Raw genomic sequence first — 25,462 nt, 5'->3', positions numbered from 1 at the left:
TGCAGCTGAGACACAATGTTACATTAGTTTCAGATGTACAACACAGTGATTAGATAACACCACCAGTGTAGCTACCATCTGTCACCATGAAACGTTATTACAGTACTGTTGACTATATTCCCTATGCTGTGCCTTTTATTCTTGGATGTATTCATTCCATAACTGGAACCCTGTATTTTCTGATTATAACTTTTAATAAGCACATATTTTACTTAGGCATGTTAGTTTCCATAAAGATTTCTTTTGATCTTATGAATTTTGATGTCTTAAAAAAAAAAAAACCACCAAACGCTTGTTTGCAATATGTAATTTTCATTCCTTATAGAAATATCAGTAATTTGAGAATTAAAATGTTATTTCCTTCCACACGGTAACACATACAAATGACATTATTTGAAAAGACACTCACCATTCATATTATCAGGCAATTAATCAAAAGGAACCCAGAGAAAGGAAAAGAAAGAGCAGTTCAGATGTTAGAGTTTAGTTCAATTCAGACTAGTATATTTAATATGTGAAATTTCATTTCTATTATGTTAGAGACAAAAGACCACTGAAAATATATGTAACCTCTGTATATATACTGTCACAGTCACTGCAGAAACAAAAAGGCAGAAGAACATAAAAGAATATTTTAAGCAACAGTTGTAGAGAATCTAGTTTTAACAGTAAGAATGATATTCTCTATTTTAAAGGAATAATAAATGAGGTTTAACAATTTCAGGTTTTCAAAAATAGGGCCCATTTAAGAAGTAAATATTTGTAAATGTCAACAAAATCATTTCTGTAGGGGCGCCTGGGTGGCTCAGTCGTTGGGCGTCTGTCTGCCTTCAGCTCAGGTAGTGATCCCGGGGTCCTGGGATCGAGCCCCGCATCGGGCTGCCTGCTCAGCGGGAAGCCTGCTTCTCCCTCTCCCACTCACCCTGCTTGTGTTCCCTCTCTGGCTGTGTCTCTCTCTGTCAAATAAATAAATAAAAATCTTAAAAAAAAAATCTTTTCTGTGAATTGAACAAAAGAAGTTTCGCAGGTAAGGCCAATACCTCTGAACAGAGAGAGGCATGGCATTTTATGAGATATAAAAGAGCAAGAAGATTTAGAAATTAAAAGAAGACTTAGATATGACGAATGGTCTTCAAAGAATTTCAGGTGCCGTACTGAGGGGGCTGCAGAACTATAAAAATGTTCAATGTCCTTATTTCTATACTTGAGGTAATCTGGAGAACTGTAGAAATTTAAAATGTTAATAAAGTCCAACTGAGAACAGGAGGCTTAAAAGGCAATATTCAAGCATATAAAATAAGTCCCTCAATAAGTGCCAAATAGTAGAGGAGAAAGTGGTCTGTAGATAATAAGGCCAGCAATTAAAAAGTAATGATGAGGCACAGAATTATAAGTAAGTCCATCTCTCACACTTCTTTTGTACATTTTGATAGCCTCCTTTTCAAGGTAAGATAAATAAAAGAATAGAAACTTAATAATCAAGCCCTAAAGGTGTTGGGCTCCTAGGAGGTGTTGCATAAATTGTCCAATGATTTGTTCATCCATCCACTATTTGTCACAATTCTATTAAACAGTAGGCAGTACAAGTGCTGGGAACACAAAGCCAAATGTGATAGGACCCCTTATTAGGATGACTATGGTTAAAAAAAAAATAATATTTATAATAAAAATAAACAACATAAAGTGTAAAACAGATACGTAAGGGAAACTCATGAAAAAAAAATGTAAGCAATACCTACATAGGCCTACTGGATTATATCACTAAACAACTAAATATGTCATACTAATACCCCCCAAACCTAGGGAAATAACTCTCTTCCATCCAACCACTGGTATGTGTTACAAAAGGAAGTGTTAAAGAGGACATAAAGGCATAATAAAACAGAATTCTGAAACAGATAACTAAAATAACCCAACATTCATTCATTCATTCATTTATAAATGAGAGCAGGGGGATGGGAGGGGAGGGGCGAAGGGAGAGAATCCCAAGCAGACTCCCCATTGAGCCTGGAGCCTGCAAGAGGGGTGGTGGTGCCCAATCTCAGGACCCATGAGATTATGACCTGAGCCAAAACCAAGAGTCAGTCACTTAACCGACTGAGGCACCCAGGGGCCCCCCAACTATTAATTTAAAAAGAGATGATTTAAAAGCTTATTAAAAGGATCTTTTGCAATGTTATGATAAATCTAGATCTACCTTAGCCTTTCCTTCAAGAGCTCCAGTCCCTGCATATATCTTACTGATTGAATCACCATTCACGGACCACATCGACCTAAAAACTTCTTGAAAGCGAGTCACCAACTGAGGCTTTTCAGCTAAGCCGAGAGCTTCCAGCTGTTTAGCTAGCATCTAAAACAGCAAAAGAGAAACTTTTATAAGTATATTAATACACTGTGATGTGACTTTTTAAGAACTACAAGAATCAAATAAGAATTTACAATTTATAGGACTATGTGGGATGGGATTCTGAAAACCTACCAGTTTACTAGGTAGGCTGTGTTCTGTCCCACCACTTCACTTTTTTAAAGTAAATACCACATCAGTGAAGCTTACAAATAGCTTAATATTCCCATGTAGCAGTATTCTTTCTGGTTAAATGATAAAATTAACCTTATTAAAATGTCTCTATAAATCAGACTGGTTTACCTTGTTCATGAAAAGAATTATTCAACAGCATGCAATAGAGCACAGAAAAATATCTGCCTAGGTTATTTAAATATATATAGAAATAACTAATTTTCTTTAATGTTTGGATTGGTTCTACACATTTGGGTGATTAAAATCAGGAGATTATGAGAAAAGTAGAGTTGCTCTTGAACTATCACAAAAATAAATAAATTAGTCCTATTTCTAAATAAAGTCATGATAGTTTAGTGTATAAAACCTATATTGGTAATGTATATAAAGGGGAACTGGGGGGAATACATCATGTAAGAATGCAAGGTCTTCAGGCCACCACAATTCCTTCGTCTTTGAATGAACTTTGGCCTTTAAATCTGGCAGCCAAAACAATGCATAATCTTTACCCAGTCTATTTGTCTTATTTGGAATCCAGTCATGCTTTATGCCTTGCATTTTTACTTAACTCCTTCTCATTTGTGTTTCCTTTTATCTATAAGTATCGTGATTATCCATATTTATAGAGAGATCAAAAACTAAAGTAATATAAAAAACACTAAACTAGGTTCATTTGGTTACCTATGGACTTAAACCAGAGCTATTCTTGTTAGCATGAATAATACAAAATTAGCCTTCAGTACTACCTCTATCATTTATAGCTCCCTCTCTTCAAGGAATTTGGCAAAACTAGTCTTCACCTCTAGTTTGGCTTTGCCTACTTTAGCAGTAAATTTTGTAACCAGACAACCAATTGCTATATACAAGGGAGTACTCTCACACCTAGCTACCAACAGTGGATAGTCAGCTAAGTCAGATTCTGAGAACTAACACTTGTTATACTTTTAATGAAGACTTTCAAGTATTTTAATAAGTTTACACTCAGAATCTAAATAAACATATTCAGCCACTTAAAAACACAACTCAAAACAAACCCAAGCCATGTGATAAATGCCATTCAAATGACCAAATCCCTGCTTTCAGTTTTCTTGTCTCTGTCATATTTTCTACCTAAATTATAATAAGATTCAATGACAAAATCTTTAAAAAGGCACAACAGTAAAATTTATTTAGCTACATGAAGAATACATTTCTGTAGCAGAGAATTCTACACACTGTGCTTTCATTTTTGAGATAGAAAGAACCTCAGCTGCAAAGTAACTAATTAACCAATGTCCTGGCCAAATTTAAGATCATTAACTGGAAGAAATAAGAACATGTTATTTCCTATTCCTGTTTTTTATAGTATTTGAGAACTATGCTAAGTTCCTATGTAACTAAGTGAAGACCCACCACAGCCTTATGACCCCTACTGTTGTATAATAGGAAAGACTTAGAAAGCTCAGCATTGCTAGTGTGTCATATAGTTGAGACTATGTCTATATTAGACTGAATTTATGGATAGGTGGTAAAGAAAACAACTTTTAAACAAAGACTTTGTTACAGAAGCTGAATCTCGTTCACTTTCATTCTCACTAATAATTGCATTTTCACCAATCCTGTTTTTAGTAGCTGACTGATTTGAAAACACCATATAAATTGCACTGGGTTATAGACCATCAAAAATATAATCCTATAGATGTGAAAAAAGATCCTCCCCAATTCTGAAGAAACTACACAAAGAGCAAAGGCCAATATATATATACTATGTTTGTGTGTGTATGTATATGTGTGTGTGTGTGTGTATAAATATAATTTTTTTTTCTTCCAAAAGGCAAAAGAAGTAATTGTTGGAATAGCATAAATACCAGTTTTTAAAGGGAAAGTTAAGGAACAATACAGGGAAATATCAGCTCTCTAAGAGAGTATTTGGAACAGGTAAAGGGAACATTTAAATGAAAAGGAATTTTGACGGAGGGAAAACCCGTAAGAGAAGAAATGCCTTTAATGAAGTATAATTTCATTTTATGAAAAGTGACCAATGAGAAACATAAATATTACCAAAACATTGAAAGAGGCATTTGATACAAGTCACATACATACATTTCAACTTATTTTTTTTTACCTCTAAGCCAAGGAACGCCTGCACACTATTTGTTCTATCAAGACAGTCCAAGCAGTTAGTTCGAACTGTACCACTCTGGCATCTGCAACAAATTCAGTAAAGTTTAACAGCTAGTTTGAAACACAAATAATAAAGCTAAAACAAAATGAGAACAATTAAGGTGATTAAAATACAGCATCCACTTTTTACCCCCAACTTTTTATTACTACAATTTTCAAACACACAAAAAAGATGAAAGAATTTTACAGCAAACATCCACATACCCACCATCCAGAGTCTACAACTGTTAACATTCTGTCATATATTCTTTATCACATACTTATTTATCTACACCCACTTATTTTTAATTAGGCCAGTAGTCAGGACCTAAATACGCATTCAAATTTATAACCCCATAGCTCTTTGCACATAAAAGATAATCAAGTATTTATGGAAGAAATTTTAAAAGCCTAAGATGTTATCTCTACTGACCTCTACAAATTTCTATGGCATTGATACTAAATATTGCACAAATTGAAAAAACTAAAAGTTTGAGCTTTGTTCACTAAAGTTTACCTCATCCTATACTCTGACCTTAGTTTTTTTTAATACTTACCTTCCTCCTCTACTTCATAATCAAAAACTGAAGATTTAAATTACACTAAAGCAGACAATAGGCAATGTCTTTTACTTCTTTGTGCATTTAATAGGCCTTACTGAGGTCAAGATATATTAAAATATTAGTTTTAAGAGAGAAGTGAAATAGCCTCACAGATAAGAGCATGAGATCTGGAGCCAGATAAATCCTAGTTCTAACACTTTTTAGCTATGTGATTTGGGGCAAATTATAGCCTATGCCTCAATCTCCTCAAATGTTAATGGGGATAATAATAGAACCTATCCCTTCAATTGTTGTTACGGGTACATGTAAAGACTACGTACACTGCCTGGCTTATAATATGGGCCAATATAAGCTACTGTTACTATTACTTGTTCAATTCTAAAGAAAGAAAAACAAGCCTAAAATCAAGTATAATAAAGATATTTTATTTTATTTTATGATAAACTTTGGTGTAAAAAAAAGGAAATTTAAGAGCTCAATGTTCAGAACAATTTTTACAATATAGCAAAGTCCCAACTCAAAGAAAAGAGAAACAGAGCAGTCAAACCTTTGAACTTCACTTCCATTGAAATAAAAAAATCCATAATCTACAAACTTTTGGACTTGAGGTTTAAGAACACTATGTAATTTTTCTGCCTTTCCTCCTTTAACCATTTGATGATAGTCAAAATTCACCATCTGGATATCAGCAGCATGTTCAGAAGCTTTCAAATGACTCTGAAAGTAAAAAGGCAAATACTCATCTTGTTAACTAAATACAACCTTATCAAGTAATGTTAAAATGGAACCTTACATTTTAAATTTAAACCTCAGCATGATCCCTTGAAATCTCACTGATCTCACGCATGCATCGATGCTGGCCATAAATGGAAAATTACTTGCTGATGACCAATAACATCTTTTTTGTAAAACCTCACATATGGTCCCCGAGAGATTAGGTGACATAATTAACATCAGAGAACTTAAATAATATTCTCATCTGGTTTAGAAAATTAAAAATTATTTCTAACTACCAGCACTTCATTTTTTACACATTTAATACCTGTATCTGTTATAAAATGTCAAAATAAAGTAACTGATTTAAGATAAAACCTAACAAAGACTGAAAAATTCATTTTTTAATACTTTCAAATGTTTTAAAAGTCATTCTATAAAGTACAATCTGGTTTTTTTTTTTTTTTAAAGATTTTATTTATTTATTTGACAGAGACAGAGATAGTGAGAGCAGGAACACAAGCAGGGTGAGTGGGAGAGGGAGAAGCAGGCTTCCTGCTGAGCAGGGAGCCCGATGTGGGGCTCGATCCCAGGACCCTGGGATCATGACCTGAGCCGAAGGCAGACGCGTAACGACTGAGCCACCCAGGCATCCCACAATCTGCTTATTAACAATATTTATTTCACAAGCTTAAAAACAAAATAGTCAGATAATTAAGTTACTTCCAGACTTCATGAGACTAAACTTCAGAAAATGTTCTCTAACCATTTTGTTTAAGCTTATAATCTTATGGAACACCATCATTTATATTAATTCATTATTGATTCAATAAGCGTTTATGAAGAATACTTTTTTTTTAGAAGTTGGACTATCTCTGGGTTCTTTTTTACTTGAAATACTCAAATTTTCTCTCATCAATACAAGAAGTAGTATAGCCTTGCATGTATACAAATGCGTTATTCACCATTTCATAGGTATAAAACAATGACTGTGGTTTCTAGGAAATAGGCAAGGCGATGAACAGATGAAGGAGGAAACTGCCTGGTATCTTTTTACCAGTGACAGATGAACATTTTTCAGAGAGGAGGATATTCTTCTGCTTCTCCACAGCCTAAATATGTACATTTCAGAAAACAGCATCAATTGCTTTGAAAGCTTCCCATGATCCCAATTTCAGCAACATTACATAAAACTGTTTCTTAGTAGCCCAAAGAGTTAATGGTTCCAACAAGTACCCAACCTTTTTCTAGAAAGTAATTTCATTATTGTATCATATTATTTTTTAATATAATTTTACATGTCCATGGGCCAGAAGAAAAAATGATCATGCCTACCTGGAAAGCCTTACTTAGCATATGTTCACCTTCCTTAGATCCAAGCAAATTTACTATTATTTGTTTACCATATAAATTCTTAAGTGTTCTAAAATGCCTATTAAAGAAAAAAAAGAAATAAGCATATGTCAAGTGATAAGCTAATTTTTTTTCAACAAACAGAAATCCATTAAATAGAACCTACAAGACTGTTTTCTAAACTCCTAGAATTGGCAAAACTGGATACAAATTCATTCCACCAATTTATTTCTCTCAAAACTCTGAATTTATGAAAATTCAGTTAATGCCCATTTCCTCTCTGACTCATCAATGCTGAGACTCCCATCTGTGCTGGAGCTGCTGGACCCACTCAGCCCCTCTCCACTCTGTGAGGTTGGTGCCACATAAGCACCAGAACACAAGCCATCCAGCTTGGGATGGCAGCCACGGCAGAGGGCTGCACCTCATATGTGAGGACATCACATACTCCATGGGTATTCAGGACCTCCTCAACAGCTCTAGTCTTATGAAAAATAGGCCCCAAATAGGAGTTTTGTTTTTTTTTTTTTCTCTCCAGCTTCTAACCACTCCAGGGGCTATGGAGAAATGCTGTCCCAAGGAAATATAACATGAACCACAGACATAATTTTAAATTTTCTAGAAGGTACATTAAGAAAAGCAAAAATAAGCAATGAAATTAATTTATATATTTTATTTAACCCAATACAGCTAAAATATCATTTCAACATGTAATATAAAACAAATATTAATAAGATATTTTGCATTTTGTTTGCACTAAGTCTTTTTTTTAATTTTTTAATTTAAATTCAGTTTAGTTAACATATAGTGTATTATTAAGAGGTAGAATTTAGTGATTCATCAGTTGCATATAACACCCAGTGCTCATTACATCAAGTGCTTTCCTTAATGCACATCAACCAGTTTACCCCATCCCCCAACCCACCTCCCCTCCAGTAACCCTTAGTTTGTTTCCTGGAGTTAAGAGTCTCTTATGGTTTGCCTCCCTCTCTGTTTTCATCCTATTTTATTTTTCCTTCCCTTCCCCTATGTTCATCGGTTTTATTTCTTAAATTCCACATATGACTAAAATCATATGGTATTTGTCTTTCTCTGACTCATTTCACTCAGTATAATACCCTCTAGTTCCATCCATGATGTTGCAAATGGCAAGATTTCATTCTTTTTGATGGCCAAGTAATATTCCATTGTGTATGTATGTATATGTTTACACACACACACACACACACACACACACACACACACCCCATATCTTCTTTATCCATTCATCGGTTGATGGACATCTGGGCTCTTTCCATAGTTTGGCTATTGTGGACATTGCTGCTATAAACATTGGGATGCATGTGCCTCTTCAAATCACTCTGTTTGTATCCTCTGGATAAACACCTAGTAGCCAATTGCTGGGTCATAGGGGAGTACTATTTTTAACTTTTTGAGGAACCTCCATACTGTTTTCCAGAGTGGCTGCACCAGTTTGCATTCCCACCAACAGTAAGAGGGTTCCCCTTTCTCTGCATCCTCTCCAGCTTCTGTTGTTTCCTGGATTGTTAACTTTAGCCGTTATGACTGGTGTGAGGTGGTATCTCATTATGGTTTTGATTTGTATTTCCCTGATGCCAAGTGATGTTGAGCATTTTTTCATGTGTCTGTTGGCCATCTGTATGTCTTCTTTGTAGAAATGTCTGTTCATGTCTTCTGCCCATTTCTTTTTTTTTTTTTAAGATTTTATTTATTTATTTCACAGAGAGATAGAGAGCACAAGTAGGCAGAGTGGCAGGCAGAGGGAGAGGGAGAAGCAGGCTCTCCGCTGAGCAGGGAGCCAGACGTGGGGCTCGATCCCAGGACCCCAGGATCATGACCTGAGCCGAAGGCAGCCGCTTAACTGACTGAACCACCCAGGCGCCCCTTCTGCCCATTTCTTAACTAGATTTTTTTTTTTTTTTTGGATCGTTGAGTTTGATAAGTTCTTTACACATTTTGGATACTAGTCCTTTATCTGAGAAATCATTTACAAATATCTTCTCCCATTCCATAGGTTGCCTTTCAGTTTTGTTGACTGTTTCCTTTGCTATGCAAAAGCTTTTTATCCTGATGAAGTCCCAATAGAGTTCATTTCTGCTTTTGTTTCCCTTGCTTTTGGAGGCGTGTCTAGCAAGAAGCTGCTGCGGCCAAGTCAAGGTTGCTGTGCACTAAGTCTTTGAAATCTAGTATTTTACACTTACAGTACATCTCAATTTGGACTAGTCATATTTCAAGTACTCAGTAGCTACATGTGGCTAGTGGTTACCCTATTAGACAACATATTCAAAGACATGGTTTTGAGGCCAAGAGATCAAGATCCACAACCTAGTGCTATCAATCCCAGAAGTCATAATACTGGGTATCACTTTCTTCTGGTTAAATTAGGAGTCAGAAGAAATTTTACTTAGAGCCAAAACAAGCTGAAATGAATCAGTAAAGTATAATAACTAGTTTTGTTGCTTAACAATATCAAAACTTATAGCATTATGTAAAAAATAATCAGTCTTACCTGTCAAAAGCAGGGGCATTGGCTTCAAATCCCCTTGACATACGAACACGATGAGATCCCACCTACAAGAGAAACACATTTAATCATACAAAAAGCCAACATGTAGACAAAAGAAATATCATTGTTTACAATATGTAGTAATTCATTTGTTGAACACACAATAGCACAATGAATAATTGATTTTCATTCATATTGTTTTAAAAAAAACAAGTTCAAAGGGTTTCCTTTCCCTTTATTTTTAAAAACATGACCTCGTTAAAAAAAAAAAAAGTAGAAGTTATGAAACACTTGTAAACTAACAATAATTTTTCCTTACGAAAAATATTTTTAAGAGGTCTTTTGTATACATTACCTTGTTTTAAGCTCAAACTACATACCCTGTGTAAGTTAACATATCACTACCATCTGTGTAATAAAAAAACTGAAATGCAGACAAGTGAAATAACTTGTCCTCTTAGGTCAACAGAACTAATTCCAAAACAAGTCATTCACACAAGAATTTAGGTATCCTGAACTAAATTCCTACTCTTCCAAGCTGTCTACAAGTGCAATGTCTACATATTTTTTCTTTGTTATGCTAAATGCGCTATTCACTTCTCCTTCACCTAAAGATCCAACAAATTAAAAACACTGTTCCTGGAAAAACAGGCTTTCCAAGTCAGTCTCACAGTCACACACAATCAGATAATATGGATTAAGAGAATTAAACAAGATGGAAAATATCTGCCTTTCTGTTTTGTTATAGTTTTTCTTTTTTCACATAGGAGAGTAGCAGAAAGATGACACAAAATTAAGAAAGAAATGAGATGCTAAGAAGAAATATAAAAGTGACACCAGATTATCTCTCTGAACTTCACTTTTAAACATTTCCCTCTGAGGCCCTGGTATCAACGTTCCCCAGAATTCATTCTCCCCAGTTTGAACAAAGTGACTTTAAAGGGGCATGGGAAGAGGGCTACCAAATCAGTCATGCAGTTTGACGAATAAAATAAAAAAATTAGCTCTAACATGGTCATCCAATTTGAAAACTGAATTAACGGTATTATCCATTCATCAAGCATCCTTCTCTCTGGATAAGCGAGACAATCTAGTAACTCTCCTAATAATCAGTATTTTCTCTTTAATGTTTTTTCTTTTCAACAAGAAATTGATTTGCTGAATGCCACACCTATATTCAATTTTATTTTATGGTGCTTAATAATCTTTATAAAATTTTAAAATTTGATAGATGTATACCCCAGGGCATTAAGCATTTTAGACTGAAGAAAACTCAGCAGAAGTCAATACCTTTTCTTTGGAGTAGTCTCAGGTAATTGCCTATAACTCTATGAAAGTCCAAGACTTAGCATTTTTCTACCGATTAATATTTATATTGAACAGTACTGCCAACTGTCAAGAAGGTAAAAAAACTACAAGTTCTGTTTTTCAAGCAGTGGCTGTGGTTGTCCCCCAGCACTCTGGTCTTTGACACACAACTAGCTATACATCATAACTCTTCTAGTAACATACTGGTTAGACTAGACTGGTTTTATTACTCAATTAGGTTTTAGTACAACTGCCTAAAAAAAATTCTATAATAAAAGAGCTCTTATATTAATTGTGATAAAAGTAGTACTCCAGAAAGCTTTAAAGCTTTAAATAACCATAAATTTATCCAGTTTTTAAAAAAGTTGTACCAAAGATATCTCTTAAAAACCATTTAATTGGGTGGTATGGAACATCATTTTCCATCAGTACTATTGCTTCATGTTTACATATTTCTAAAACTTCAACCGAAAATTGAGTATGCAACACTATACTAGACATAGATCTGATAATGCTTACCATCTGTTAAGGCTAATATAAGCCATAACATAATGTCAGAGTAATAGTATAAATTGTAAATGTTAAATAACTTCTGAGAAAGGAAGTCATAAGTAAAATGAATGCGTTGCCACCACTTAAAGTATTCTTTACCTGGGTAGCACCTTATGACAATTCCTAGTAATTCCTCAAACAAATTCATATTGACATTTACCTCTTCCGTAAAAGGCCTGACCCCCCAAACAGATTGTAAGCTCTCTCTGAGGCATCAGTATTATCTCTGAATTTCTCATGGTATACAATATTATATACCCAGTATAGAATAATATACATTGGAAGAACTTAAGTATTTAATGAAGAGATCAGTGTGGAGGAGGGACTGAATCCATTCAAGGAGATCTGAGTGGGCTATATTGAAGGATGGCAAACTTTAATTTGGGGAGCAGAGGATACTTGTTAGAAGACAGCAAGGCATGAAGTTGGAGAGGCAGAGGAAAGTAGACAGTGAAGAAAAGGGCACCTTATTGATCTGATGAGCACAGTATTTCAAAAGTGAGAAGAACTGCCAGAAAGCTGGGAGGAGACCAGTTAGAAAACTGTGAGAGTCTTCCAGGCAAGAATAAATGAGGAAGACTCTAACTGGGATGATAGGAGTGGGAAACTGAAAGCAAGGGAGAGTCCCAGTGCCTAGGAGAATGCTGGGCTAAGTGTCACAGGGCTACCTTTGCTGGTTCAGGATTGGCTCTTGGAGCAGACAGGGATGGAGATGCTTCAAGGTCAATGGAATAGCATCAGGTACACAGAAGTTCTCAAATGTGAATGGTAGGGAATTGGGCTAAAAATACAGATTTTTGGTCTCATTCCAAGAGATTCTCTTTCAGCTGATGTGAAGTTGAGGCCATGAATCTGTATTTTAAAATCACCTCAGAGGATTCCTTCAAAACCTTACAATTAAAAAAACCTCAGAGGAATTAACTGTGGAGGATAAGAGGCAAGTGAAGGGACAACTCCTAAGGATTCTCTGTCCATGCCTTCTGAAGTAGGACATCTTGCTAGGTAATACCAACATCAAGGAACCCTAAAATTAATTCTAGTCCTGAGAATACACAGGATACCTAACAATCATTTTCAATCACTCTCTGTCAAAAGCCCTTGTTTGTCTTCTAAGGGAAAATAAATTTAGGGACTTGGTATTTTGTATTTTTAAAAATGAGTATTTTTCAGTTTTTAAAAATTGATAAAATATTTTCATTCCTCTATTACCTATTCTTAGAATGATGGGGAAAATGTTTTTCTGTAAAAGACACTTATGAAACTAATCCATTCCTGTTCAAAAAAAGGCTGACTTTAAAAACTACTAAGCTAAATAATTGAGAACCACTTAGTCCTTAACCAATGACAACAATAGGCCAGCTCCATGAAAATTTAGCAGAATTGCTGGACTGTCTCAACGTCTTAAAAATACTATCTTTATCAAGAAATGCGTGATTTTAAAATCCGTAGCTTTCAGCCCTTAAACAATATGGCAAGACAGACTATGTGGGCTTATATCTTAAAGATTAGATGTTTATATCAACAAAGTAAAAAAAAAAACCAGAAAGCAAACCAGAGAACATATTAAAGATGACAGGTCACTAAAAATTATAAAGTAAAATTTCAGTAGCAGATGTATTATCCATAACAACAAAAGCTAACCCTTACACAGTGTTGCCCGTGGGTATAAGGCATTGGTCTTAGTACTTTTCATTTTATCTTTACAACCCTATGAACAGGAACTACTAATATTATTATTCCCATTTTATAGATAAGCAAATTGAGACACAGAGGGGTTAAACCACTGGCCCAAGATCACAGAGCTAGTAGTGGCAGAGTAAGGATCCAAACTGAAAAGTCTGGTTTCTGAAGCCTTTTTTTTTTTTTAAAGATTTTTATTTATTTATTTGAGAGAGCGAGAATGAGAGAGAGAGAGTACATGAGAGGGGGGAGGGTTAGAGGGAGAAGCAGGCTCCTCGCCGAGCAGGGAGCCCGATGCGGGACTCGATCCAGGGACTCCAGGATCATGACCTGAGCCGAAGGCAGTCGCTTAGCCAACTGAGCCACCCAGGCGCCCCTGAAGCCTTTTTTTTTTTTAAACTACTACATTCTTCTACCTAAGGAGGCTAAATTGTTATATACTAAGATACTGAGATAGTAAATATGAAACAATGAATATCAAGTGCTATGGAAACATTAAAATTTTTTTTTTTTTTTTTTTTTTAAAGATTTTTATTTATTTATTTGACAGAGAGAGACACAGCGAGAGAGGGAACACAAGCAGGGGGAGTGGGAGAGAGAGAAGCAGGCTTCCCGCAGAGCAGGGAGCCCGATGTGGGGCTCGATCCCAGGACCCTGGGATCATGACCTGAGCCGAAGGCAGACGCTTAACGACTGAGCCACCCAGGCGTCCCTAAAATTTTAATATTAAATACTGCAGTTGAATTTCTATGGACATGTGAAAGAACATTAAATGAAAAATATCTAAGGCAATTCCACGAACTCTTGTATTTAGACCCTCATTTGTGAATCTAGCTAATATTACTAAACTGAATAACAGAACTATCCAATGAACTAATAAACTATCCTGAAAGTTTAAAAAATATGGAAAATATTCAAGAGAAAACACAAGACAAAAAATGTTACACAGATACCTGTAATCCTGGTTGCTCCCAGAACAATGGAACAGATCCCCGGATTTGTATGAAAGAAGAAACAGAGTCATCTAAGTACACAACCTACAGAGAAAAATCATATATAAAATATTTCCATAAAGTTATTACCTCTAAATGACAAAGATAAATTTACTAACATCTGTTGCCTGCTAGTTTTATCTTATGACCAGTCTCTCACATATAATTGTCCTAACAAAATATCCGGAAGAGGCGACTAAGTAAGTTTGACTTTCTTTTAATTAGTGAGTTTTTCTGTATATTAACCAAAAAAATAGTAAAAACATAAGCATATGAGTCACAACTTTTAAAAAAGAATGCCTTCTAAATCTCAATATTTTACACAAATACCTTTATATTTTTTTCTTTAGCTTTTTTATATTTTTCAAAAACTAATTTGAAGAACTGAGTTGGGCTGGGGGCATGGCCTGAATTTCATTTATATAGTTTCAGAGCCAAAAAATGTCATAATTTTTTTAAAAATTCAAGTATAATTAACACACAGTGGTATATTAGTTCCATGTGTACAATATAATGATTCAACAATTCTCTACATTTTTCAGTGCTCATCAAGATAAGTGTACTCTTATTCCCCTTTATCTATTTTATCCATTCCCCCATCCACTTCCCTTCTGGCAACCACCTGTTTGTTCTCTGTATTTAGGAGTCTTTTTTTGTCTCTTTTTTTCTTTGTTCGTTTTGTTTCTTAAATTCCACATATGAGTGAAATCATATGGTATTTGTCTTTCTCTGACTGCAAAGGCCATAACTTAATTTTAGATGAGTTTGATTTAATTTCACAAAAACCCCACTTTTATTAAGTTGTCTAGCTCTATAACTGAGGATTTTTAAATTCAATACCAAAATGTACAGCACTGACAACGTCATGCTAATTGGTAAAAAATCTTGTTACTCATTTGAAGAGCCATACCTAAGTTTGTTTATAAATAAGTCTGTTTCAGGGAAGCCTTCCTTAAGGCCAGTAAGTAGCCAGGAACCACCACAAAATGACATTACAGATGTGAAAAGGAGTTCTGAATCAAATCGAAATCTGTGGTTCTGTTATTTTCTGGGCCTCTCATCTAATACACAAATTAAGCAATATAAAACACTATATACCTGTTCTGTTTCTACAAAATTAGCGACGTGACCATCATCATTTGTTCCCCGGACATTAAACCTGGTCCCAGCTCGTTCACAGCTGAGTCTGGAAATGAGGCAAGCCTTTGCCTGCTTATGAGCAGCATAAATTGTTCTGATTTCTACTCCCCCACACATGAGGCGTAATAACCAGTCATCACAATTCACACCATAGTGCTTGAGATGCAAGTGCAAAGACTGATTCCTAACAGAAAAAAAATAACTCATTAGCTTACTGAGTACCAGACAACACAGCATCAGTTTTCAAACAGTGCTCCTGAAACATTAATTTAATGCTATTCAATTAAAAGGCCCTACAAATAAATCAATTCATTTACATTTACTATGCTAGGAATCAGAAGAGAAGGCTATAAAATGGGATCTTTTGGCATATGACCTATGGTCTCTAGAAAAGAAGCATATCTTTTATGTTTTTAGTATCTATGCCCCATTCTGTTGTCTTTTAATACAATGTATACATAACCTAACTTTTCCAAAAAAAGGATTTCATACACATATCCCCACCCCACCTTATAAAGCTCTACTCTTAATGCTCCACTTTAATGAGGCTCTGTTTTAATTAATTTTAATTTAAATAGCCAATTGAACTAGTAGCTACCATATTAATACATGTCTAGAGTTTTCCATTACTCCGAATAGAGTAGCATTCTAGGTAACAAGGGGGTCTGGTTTCCAAACTTTTTTGGAGCAAAAAGTTTTACTCAAATAAAGGGCTGGGCTTTACCCAGAAGCCCAGTGATTAGGAAACGCATCAAAGCAGAGTCGCTATGGCTAAAGCAGGGATAGGGGCGAGAGTCCTGCGGGGTTGGCCACCTTCTCATCCTGCTGACTGCCTCTTCTGGGCTCTCGACTGGAACCTTAGTCCTCCAAAGAAAGCATGTGGAAATCTCCCAACCAACTTATCACCAAGGAAAATATATTGTGCAGAAAAACTTTCTGGCTTGTCTTTTCAGGTAACAAAGTGTTACCAAAAAAAACCCACAAAAAAACAAAGTGTTATAAAAGTGAATTTTCTATAATATTGAAGCTTTGTTCTTTGAGTTTTAAAACCCTTCTGTTTTAAGCAGAAATTTTTTCTTAAGTACTCTCCACTATCTTGCTGTCTTAGTCATTAATGCACAGCACTACTGCTAGACCAGCAGTTGCCCAGCCCTTCCCCACAAGGTATAGGCTGCAGTAGAGATAACAACAGATGGTGGTCATGTGCAGTTCTGGTAAACCATCCATGCAAGAAAGCATAATGTAAATGAGCGGTGAGATTATTTCTGGACTAACACTGAATCCAACGGCCACTATGTATTTTCAAAATACGACTTGAGCTTCCATACTCTACTATTACCTACGTTGATCTGAGGTGAAGTTCAAACTGACCCAGTATGTCCAGACATCACAACGAGTCCCAGGTCATGGCAGAGGTATAAACAAGCTACTTGTCCCCATGTAAAAACAAGTGGGATGCTATGCATTTGTTCAGGTAGAGTTTCTCCCTCTGCCATCAGTTTTCATTTTTCTTTGCTGTCAATGTGTTGCTGTTTTAATTCTATTTAAATTTATAAACAACTCTCAACTGGCAGCAGCTTCAAATCTCGAGTGGAATAAAATGACTTGGGTTTTTGTGATAGGTGTTTGTGACTCTGGCAACAAAACTTACTTGGCTGTATCCTGGAAAATATTTCTACTAAGCTACAAGAGAATGCATAATAAATTCATAAAGCTTTCATTTTTCTATGCAAAGTGAAGCTCAAGAATGCCAATCCTTAGCAAAATTGTAGAAAGTGTAAAATTACCAAAACTCATTTTTGGTGTTTTAGTCCCCTTTTTGTTCAACCTGTCTCCTACTAGATGAACTCCCTCAATCTGTTATCTAAACTTGTTGCCACCCCCACCCTTAATTGAAATAAATAAACAAATAATTCCTACTGGTTAAACTTAGCAAATGTGCTTAATCGCTGATCATTGAGCCAATGCATCCGCACCTGCTTAAACTTCTAATTACTGCAGGAAAATGTTTATCTCTTAATCTAAGGAATTTGGGCTAAGAATGTCCAGGCTGGGAGAGAAAAAAAAGTAAGGACAGCTGCCCAGCTCAGCTGTACCACCTTAACTTTTCAGGGATTTCGATGTCTCTTCTGTCAGAAAAAGTGTGGGGCTGACATGAGCAGCCGGGACTCTGTGCCCTCTCATCTGCCCTATTAACCCTTCCTTCCCCACACCTCCATCATCTCCTCCTTTGTCAGGCTCCAAGTCTCTGTCTACAGTGCACTAGAATTTTTTTTTTCATTCTACCCTTGTTTCTCCTCCATGCTACTATGCTGGGCCAAAAAACTTCCATGTTAGCTACAAAGTTTCCTCTAAAATTAGTTTCGTATCCTAAAGCTGTTGTTGATTTTGAGCCCTCAGACACCCAGGGCAGATGGGTCAGACTGAATGTGCTACTCAAGGACCACAGGTAGATGGTGCAAGGGGGAGGGAAAGAAAATATACAGGAGGAACACCTTGAATCTGACCTACTAAGGGAGACCCAAGAGCAGAGAGTCCTGGACTTTGGCCTATAACATGGAAACATAAAGAAATAAAATTGCTACGTGATGTTAAGGAAAAAAGTCAACAGCAATGCTGGCTGTGGACAAGAGAAGCAATATACTAGAAATCTGGTCAGCTCCAATAAAGCAGTACTAATTATAGTCACATATGCTTACCCTTTGTGCATACTTATAGTACAGCACATTATGCATGATGGTGAAACATATTAGTTACCTACTTAAGTCTTACTTTATTATAGTACTAAACTTTATCCTAGTATGCCACTTCTTCATAGTCTATTGCTCTTGAATCAAGATTATCCACCTATAACCCTTAAATTAAAAATAATAAGGCAATGTTGTCTTAGAAAAACAGTACTGCCAGAGACAAGATCTCAAAACTAAGAACAGTAAATATGAGTAACACAATTTGATTATAACTAATTTAGTCTTAATTTTAAAATAAGTATCTTAAATATATTTCAGAAATGAAAGGTCAGTCTAGATCAAGGAGAGTAAATGGATTTCACATCACATGAGAACTTCAATAAGCTGACATTGGATATCTGCTATGCTCTGCTGAGGATTCTGGAGCAGGAAAGAGTGGTGTGCTCAATCAGCAATGCCCATCCCTGCCACCTCTGGAAATAACTGATGAACACGCTATACCCCAAATCAAACTATTGCACAGCAAGCACACGATAACAAAGGGAAAAAACATTAACACAAACTCACCAGAAAAATCTATTATCAGTTGTGTGTTCTTGCATGCTGCGATGTGCATTAAGACTCAGATCTAAACTGATTCCAGATGCAGACCATGCAAAATAAAAGTTTCCTGAATTCAAAACTTTTCGCACTTCTGAAATGCGATCCTCATCTGAAGAATCAATTCGTAGTGATATAAATTCAGTGGAAGTAACTCGGAAAACTTCAGATTCTTGAATCTTTCCAACAGACATACATCCGGTGACTAAGACCAGGTAATGTAACATGGTATCACCTGCAAAAACCAAAGAATTAATTGGATGAAAAGTCCCAATATTTTTCAAATTATTCAAAGTTTCTTCCAACTTTCTTGTCATGTCTCCAACTTTTTAAATCTGACAACATGGTTATTTTAAACTGCCACGGACATGTTTATATTTACAACTGGATTTTGGCAAAAGTTGAAAAAAAATCCTTGCTTAAACACATTTAGTATAATGAAGCATTTAAACGTTAACAGAATATCTCACATTGATGAAATTGTTCCTCTACTAAATCTGAGGATATACAAAATTTATCAAGTAAAAAAAAATATATGTGTTATCTTCCCCAACTGTCTTTTATAATTCTCAGGAAATCCAGATAAGACAATAAATGTGGGAGTTCTTTGTAAATAGCACAGTTGAAAAAAAACTGGGAAAAAATATAAATGTGAGCTGCCGCGCTGACACATGGACAGAAAGTCCCTGCTAACAATTTATAAAGCAACTTGGTTTACAAAAACTTCCAGAGATTTTTCACGAATTTTGACAAAAATCCTATGAAATTAGCATGAAGGCGAAAATGCAGCGGTGGTGTACTTTGACAATGGGCTCTGAGCAGGCAGATGTGGCCCGAATCTTGGCTCCACCAGTCATTATCTAGACCAACTTCAGTGTGGTAACATAACCAACCTGAGATACGCACCTTCATAAGCCAGGATTTAAATAAATCTCACTGGACTGTGAAGGTTACCTGAGACAGTATTAGTTAAGCACCTAGGCACAGTGCTTTTTACATGTGCTAGATTCATAACAAATGACAAATCTCCACTTTACACGCTCGCCCTCCTCAAAGTATGGCGCATGAGCTGTCACAGTGAGAAAGGTGCTTGTTTCAGAATGGAAAGCAACTACCTCACTAAATTCACTGTTTAGTTTAGCTGACTTTTGCTTTTCATAGTAAGACTTTATCAATGGTGGAAGCCATGTGCTGATTTGCATGATGGTGCAAGCTCCTAATCTCATCACAGACCACTAACAAAATGGTTCACGGACTGGTACCAGGCCTTGGGCCACACTTGCAGCCACGGGGTTACAGACAAACTGGTAATCAAAAAGGTTACTCTGCAGCCCGTGGTGACATTAAGTGGCAGAGACAGACTCAAGCTGAGACCTTTTAAATACAAAGCAGATGTCCTTTCCACTATAAACCAGAGCAATCGGTGTGGTTCTCACTAAGACGTCTTTCCCTAAAGCACTGAAACAAAACAAAACAAAACAAACAAAAAAAGGGCAATACCCTGATTTTCTCCTTTGACAACTGATACCGATCTTAAAATGTTTAAATAGCACAATGTCTCTGGAACTTAAAATCACAAAAGCCTGAGTATGTAGCATGCCTTTTCAACCAACATTTTCCCAAGATTAGCAGAATTAGGGTTTAAAAGATGTTACCATGCTTTTAGCCCAAATGTGTAGTATGAAATGATATATAAGCAGTCTCTCTCTCAAATCCTTAGTATTAAAAAAACTGAAATGAAAAAAGATTAATTATATTGAATAATAAACTTACCAAGATTTAATCGTAAAACACCTAAGAGTCCATATGCATCCAGTACTTTGGAGTATGTACCCTTGATTGCCTCTTTTTCTGCAGATGCTACAAAAGAAAATATTCAGGGTAAGAAAAATGGCCCGAAACATCAGATTCTATTATAAAGCCAGAGTCTCAAACAAAAGCTGCTAAATATCTGATACTCTTTTTTTTTTTTTTCAGTAGGCTCCACACTGGGTATGGACCCCGAGATCAAGACCTGAGCTGAGATCAAGAGTTGGACACTCAACCAACTGAGCCACCCAGGTGCCCCTAAATCTGATACTTTTTTTTTTTTTTTTTTAAAGATTTTATTTATTTATTTGACAGAGAGACACAGCGAGAGGGGGAACACAAGCAGGGGGAGAGAGAGAGGGAGAAGCAGGCTTCCCGCGGAGCAGGGAGCCCGATGCGGGGCTCGATCCCAGGACCCTGGGATCATGACCTGAGCTGAAGGCAGACGTAACGACTGAGCCACCCAGGCGCCCCTAAATCTGATATTCTTAACATAAATGTATCGCATAAGATATTTTCTCAACTAGTAACTTAATTGTCCTTCTCAAAGAGTCAACAAATTGTTCCAGCACCATTGATGAATTAATCCAGCCTCTCCCAGTGATCTGAAGTACTGCCTTGAATAATACTCATATGTTTTGGAGGTTGTTTTTGAATCTTCTTCTCTGTCCCACTGATCTGTTTGCCCATCTCTACTACCAGCACTATCCTGGCTTATCACACCCCTAGTGAACAGCATCCAACTCCTTTGTCAGCAATCTTTCAGAATCTGGCCTCAACCTCCTCTTTCTGCTTCATTTTTCATTACTCCCTTCTTCCTCCCACCCCCTGCATTCTATGCTCTCATCACATTAAACTGCCCCTAATTGCCCAAACACACTCTTTTACACCCCCACACCTTTGCACACCAATCTAGCCTTCTGCCTGCAAGGCTCCACCTAACCTTCACCTTATACAAACATCGCACAGGGTCACTTTCTGGAAACCTTTCTTTACCTCTACAGGCACAGTTCTTTCACAGAGTTCCCTCTTCATGTTGCTGAAACATTTTATATAGTCCCATCACTTGTCTTTCTCATTAACCAGCCGATCCTTGAAGGCAGGAACATTGTCCTATGCATCCTTTTATCCCTGACATTTAGAATAGTGCTTGAAACATAGAAGATGACAAATGTTGAAATGATAAAAGCTAATGCAACACTTGACCACACAGTTTAGCATAGGAACAGAAATCTTCAGTTTGGCCTTTGTCTTGATTCATTTCTTCTGCTATAAAGTTAATGTTATCTTGCTGATGAATATAACCCACAGAATAAAACCCCTAGGTCAGGCCGTTGTGGTTGCTCTATTGAAAAACAAAAACAAATCCTGAAACTTTAAGGGAAAACTCTTCCTAGTTCTTAGCAAATATACTTATTAAAAATTTGACCAAAAAAGTCCAAAGAAATATAAGCCACAGCTAGTATCTCAATGGACAATTCCAAATAATTCTAAAGTCTACAAATCCAGAAAGGTATGATCCTCTTTCTCATTTTGTCCTTTCTCTTCTATTTCTTTCCTTCTCTACTGTTCTCCCTTTCCACTCTCCATCCCACACCTCCAACTCACCTCCTGGCTGACTAGTTTACTCCTTATTTACCCTATTCTCTTGCTCCCTATCCCCTCTCTCCTTTCCTCATTCATCTACTGTATAGAATTATAGTACATTTTGGCAATAATGTGTGTTCCACATTAGAAAAGCATCTTATAGGGCCCCAGGGTGCCTCAGTAGGTTAAGCGCCTGCCTTTGGCTCAGGTGAGGATCTCAGGGTCCTGGGATCAAGCCCTGAGTGGAGCTCCATTGAGCAACCTGCTCAGTGAGGAGTCTGCTTCTCCTTCTCCCTCCGCCCCTCCCCTCTAGCTAGTGCTCGCTCTCTCTCTCAAATACATAAAATCTTAAAAAAAAAAAAAAAAAGAAAAGAAAAGCATATTATTAGATCCTTACCGCCTTCCCACTTCCTGTCAATCTTTATGGCCAACAAAAGGGCTATCTTCTCAGCCTACTGCTTTGCCTAATACTACTTTAGTACTTTGTATTAGAGAGCTTTTCCTTTTCCCTGAGCTCTTCTCTGGGGTTCTACAGACCATCTCATCTTCCCTGCCTGCTTCACCTCTTTTCAGACCATCTACTCATAAGCCTTCTTCCTAGTTAACCCACTTCTGCCTTGGAATGAGTTGTGCTCTGATAGCTGGCAGAACAGGCTAAAACTAATTGCTCAATTAATCACTCAATTAGCTGATACTGTCATAATTCTCTAGCATGCTCATTATTAAGTGTGGGCCTTTACCTTTATCAAAGCACCCCATATGAAATTAGGGAGTAAGATTTCACCAAGCCATTAAAGTTGTGGGGATTTGTATTTCATTCTGCATTCTTAGAGTTCTTCTTCTTCTTATTACACCATATGCTTAAATAACAGTTACTCCTAACATTAAATGACAAGTGACACAAATATAAAATGTCACAACATTAACTGTAATTATATTTTGTAAAGTAAATCAGGATTGCCTGTCCCTAAATACTGCCTCATTAAGAGTACCATGTGTACATTAAAGCAAACATTATTAAAGACTTGTTATAACTCTGATGACAGAAGGCATGGCTCCCAGGGCAAATTATTAGAGTTTTAGAGGTTACATGCTCTATGCATTTAAATACCATCACTAATATAGTAATATAGATATTACATTTAAACACCATCACTAATATAGTAATATAGATATTACTAGATGTATCAGTTTCAGCAGCAATCATTATTTAGTAAGATTAAAAAGAAAATGTGTTTTTAATATTAAGCCATAACCTTCCCTTAAAAAGAAAAAAGTCATTTTATAACTTATTACCATGCAACAAAATGGTCTCTCTTCTAATAATATATAATAATTATCTTCTCATTAACTGTGCTCCAAATATATGAATATGTCATGTCTCTCAGGCCTCATGAAGACCCATCTATGAAACTGTCATCTGATTCAAACATGCCAACAAATGTCATGCTGTTTATTTACACTTCTATATTATATTCTAAGACTCAGGAAACAGGACAAACACACAAGCATACAATTTAAAGTGCCTATTCTTAGATAAAAGTATGCTAAAGGGAAGGGAAAATAATTTGAAGAGTAGATATTACTTTCCTTCCAAGGAATTTTTTGCTTTCTCCTCAAACTATTAAATGAAATTTTAAAATAATTTTTGGAGTGATGAATGCTGTTTCAGCTGAGGTACCTGTATATTGTTTCTTGTGATGATTATGACAGTAACTAACACACATTATTCAATTTTCACACCAACCCCATGGGCAAAATTACAACTATTTCCATCTGACATGAGGAAACAGGCTTAGAGAGGTTATCAATTTGTTACTAACTTGTCTAAGCTTAAACAGCCTGAGTCAGAAAATGCAGCTTCAGGAGGGAAGGGATTTTGCCTAGTTCACTGCTCTATCCCCAGTGCCCTAGCTCAGTGCCTGGTGCTCAGTAGGAGTTCAAAGACGAAATTTCACAGCCATATGCAATTTTAACTCCAGACACTTCCAATTCCCTAAGAGAAAACAGTGTTTTCTTCCTAAACATTTTTTATGTAAAGGACTAGATGTTTTCCTATTCTTCCATATATGCTTCAAAGGTTGGGCTACAATTGAGGGAGGTCCTTTGCAGGCTGTCAGAGCCCAGGCAGAGTGAGAACAATGGCCTTATGCATGGATTTGAAGCCAGAGGCAGGAAGAGAGGGCATCCACTTGCGGGGAGGGACAGCCTGGCATAAGGTAAGTCTGAGTGGGGTGAGGAGGATGGTGTCCACCCAGGGATGTTGGCAGTTGCCTGTAATGGTAGCTTGAAGCTTGGGCAGGGTGGGGAGGGCAGGGTGCACTGGAAAGAAGCCCAGGGCAGGGTGTTGGAGCCCCTGAGGGCCGAGGAGGGCACCCATACAGTGGAGGAGGCTACAGTGGCAACAGAGTGGTTGGTGATAGAGGGAAAGGATCAGGATAATGGGAACCAGGTTCCTCACTGTCAGAGAATGAGTTCAATATGGAAAGAGAAAACTAGAATGGGCACTGCAGGGTTGACTGAAATTGGAGTTACCAGTGTGAACTCATAGTTTTCTAGATAGATGGAAAACATGGATATAAGAGGAAGTGTATTACCATATATACATATTCACACAATTACATATTCTCCTTAGCTCTATCCATCGACAGGGCCCGAGATCAGCAGTACTCCAACAGCAATGGCCACACTTAGCACCCAGATCTTGCTTTCTAGAAAATACCATTCTCCACTGTTAAGGACTCCTTGGAGAAATGGCTGATTCCAGGGCAAGGGCAGGGACAAGATGAGCCTGGAACATATTCTTGTGCCATAAAGGGAGTACTCAAAAGAATAACAGAGATACGTCACAAAACTACAGAAGCCAGCTTGAAGGGGTGTCTACTAGAGAAACCTGGAACAATTTGAGCATCAAAACCAATTATAATAGGAACAGATTACAGCCCACTGAAGAAGCCCATAACCGGAAGTGCGATGAGTAATGGGGATGTTTACATGCTCTCAATGTACCTGACCTCAAAACACTTCTTATACGAGAAAAAGGAGTCTGCCAGAGACCACCTTAACCAAATAATCAGAGTGAACACCAATGGTAATGGGACAAGTAAAAACTGTGTGCCCCCTGACAGGATACAATGGAAAGGACACAGCACCACTCCGGTAATATTCCTGCCGAGACATATAACCTCAACCTGAGCACGAGGAGCCAGGAGACAAACTCACAGTGAGGTACATTCTACAAAACAACTGGCCTTCATTTTCAGAAGTTTTAAGGTCATAAACATCAA

General features: G+C 36.7%; 1 protein-coding gene across 8 annotated transcripts in view; it reads right to left on the bottom strand.

Moving 5' to 3' along the window:
- The window catches only part of SYNJ1 (synaptojanin 1), an 85,989-nt gene that overhangs the window by 43,371 nt on the left and 17,156 nt on the right, over positions 1–25,462 (bottom strand). For all 8 annotated transcript variants that reach the window (XM_036082537.2, XM_078078735.1, XM_078078746.1 and 5 more), the window contains exons 3-11: positions 20,553–20,639; positions 18,747–19,014; positions 15,448–15,673; positions 14,311–14,394; positions 9,821–9,882; positions 7,273–7,369; positions 5,771–5,940; positions 4,623–4,704; positions 2,198–2,350 (exon numbers count right to left, since the gene is read on the bottom strand). In XM_036082537.2, coding sequence (XP_035938430.2) covers positions 2,198–2,350; positions 4,623–4,704; positions 5,771–5,940; positions 7,273–7,369; positions 9,821–9,882; positions 14,311–14,394; positions 15,448–15,673; positions 18,747–19,014; positions 20,553–20,639 — 1,229 coding nt within the window. The remainder of the gene's footprint in view (positions 1–2,197; positions 2,351–4,622; positions 4,705–5,770; positions 5,941–7,272; positions 7,370–9,820; positions 9,883–14,310; positions 14,395–15,447; positions 15,674–18,746; positions 19,015–20,552; positions 20,640–25,462) is intronic.

This window comes from Halichoerus grypus, chromosome 1, assembly GCF_964656455.1.
Source record: "Halichoerus grypus chromosome 1, mHalGry1.hap1.1, whole genome shotgun sequence".
NCBI lineage: Eukaryota > Metazoa > Chordata > Mammalia > Carnivora > Phocidae > Halichoerus > Halichoerus grypus.
This window is presented reverse-complemented; position numbering and strand designations above follow the sequence as displayed.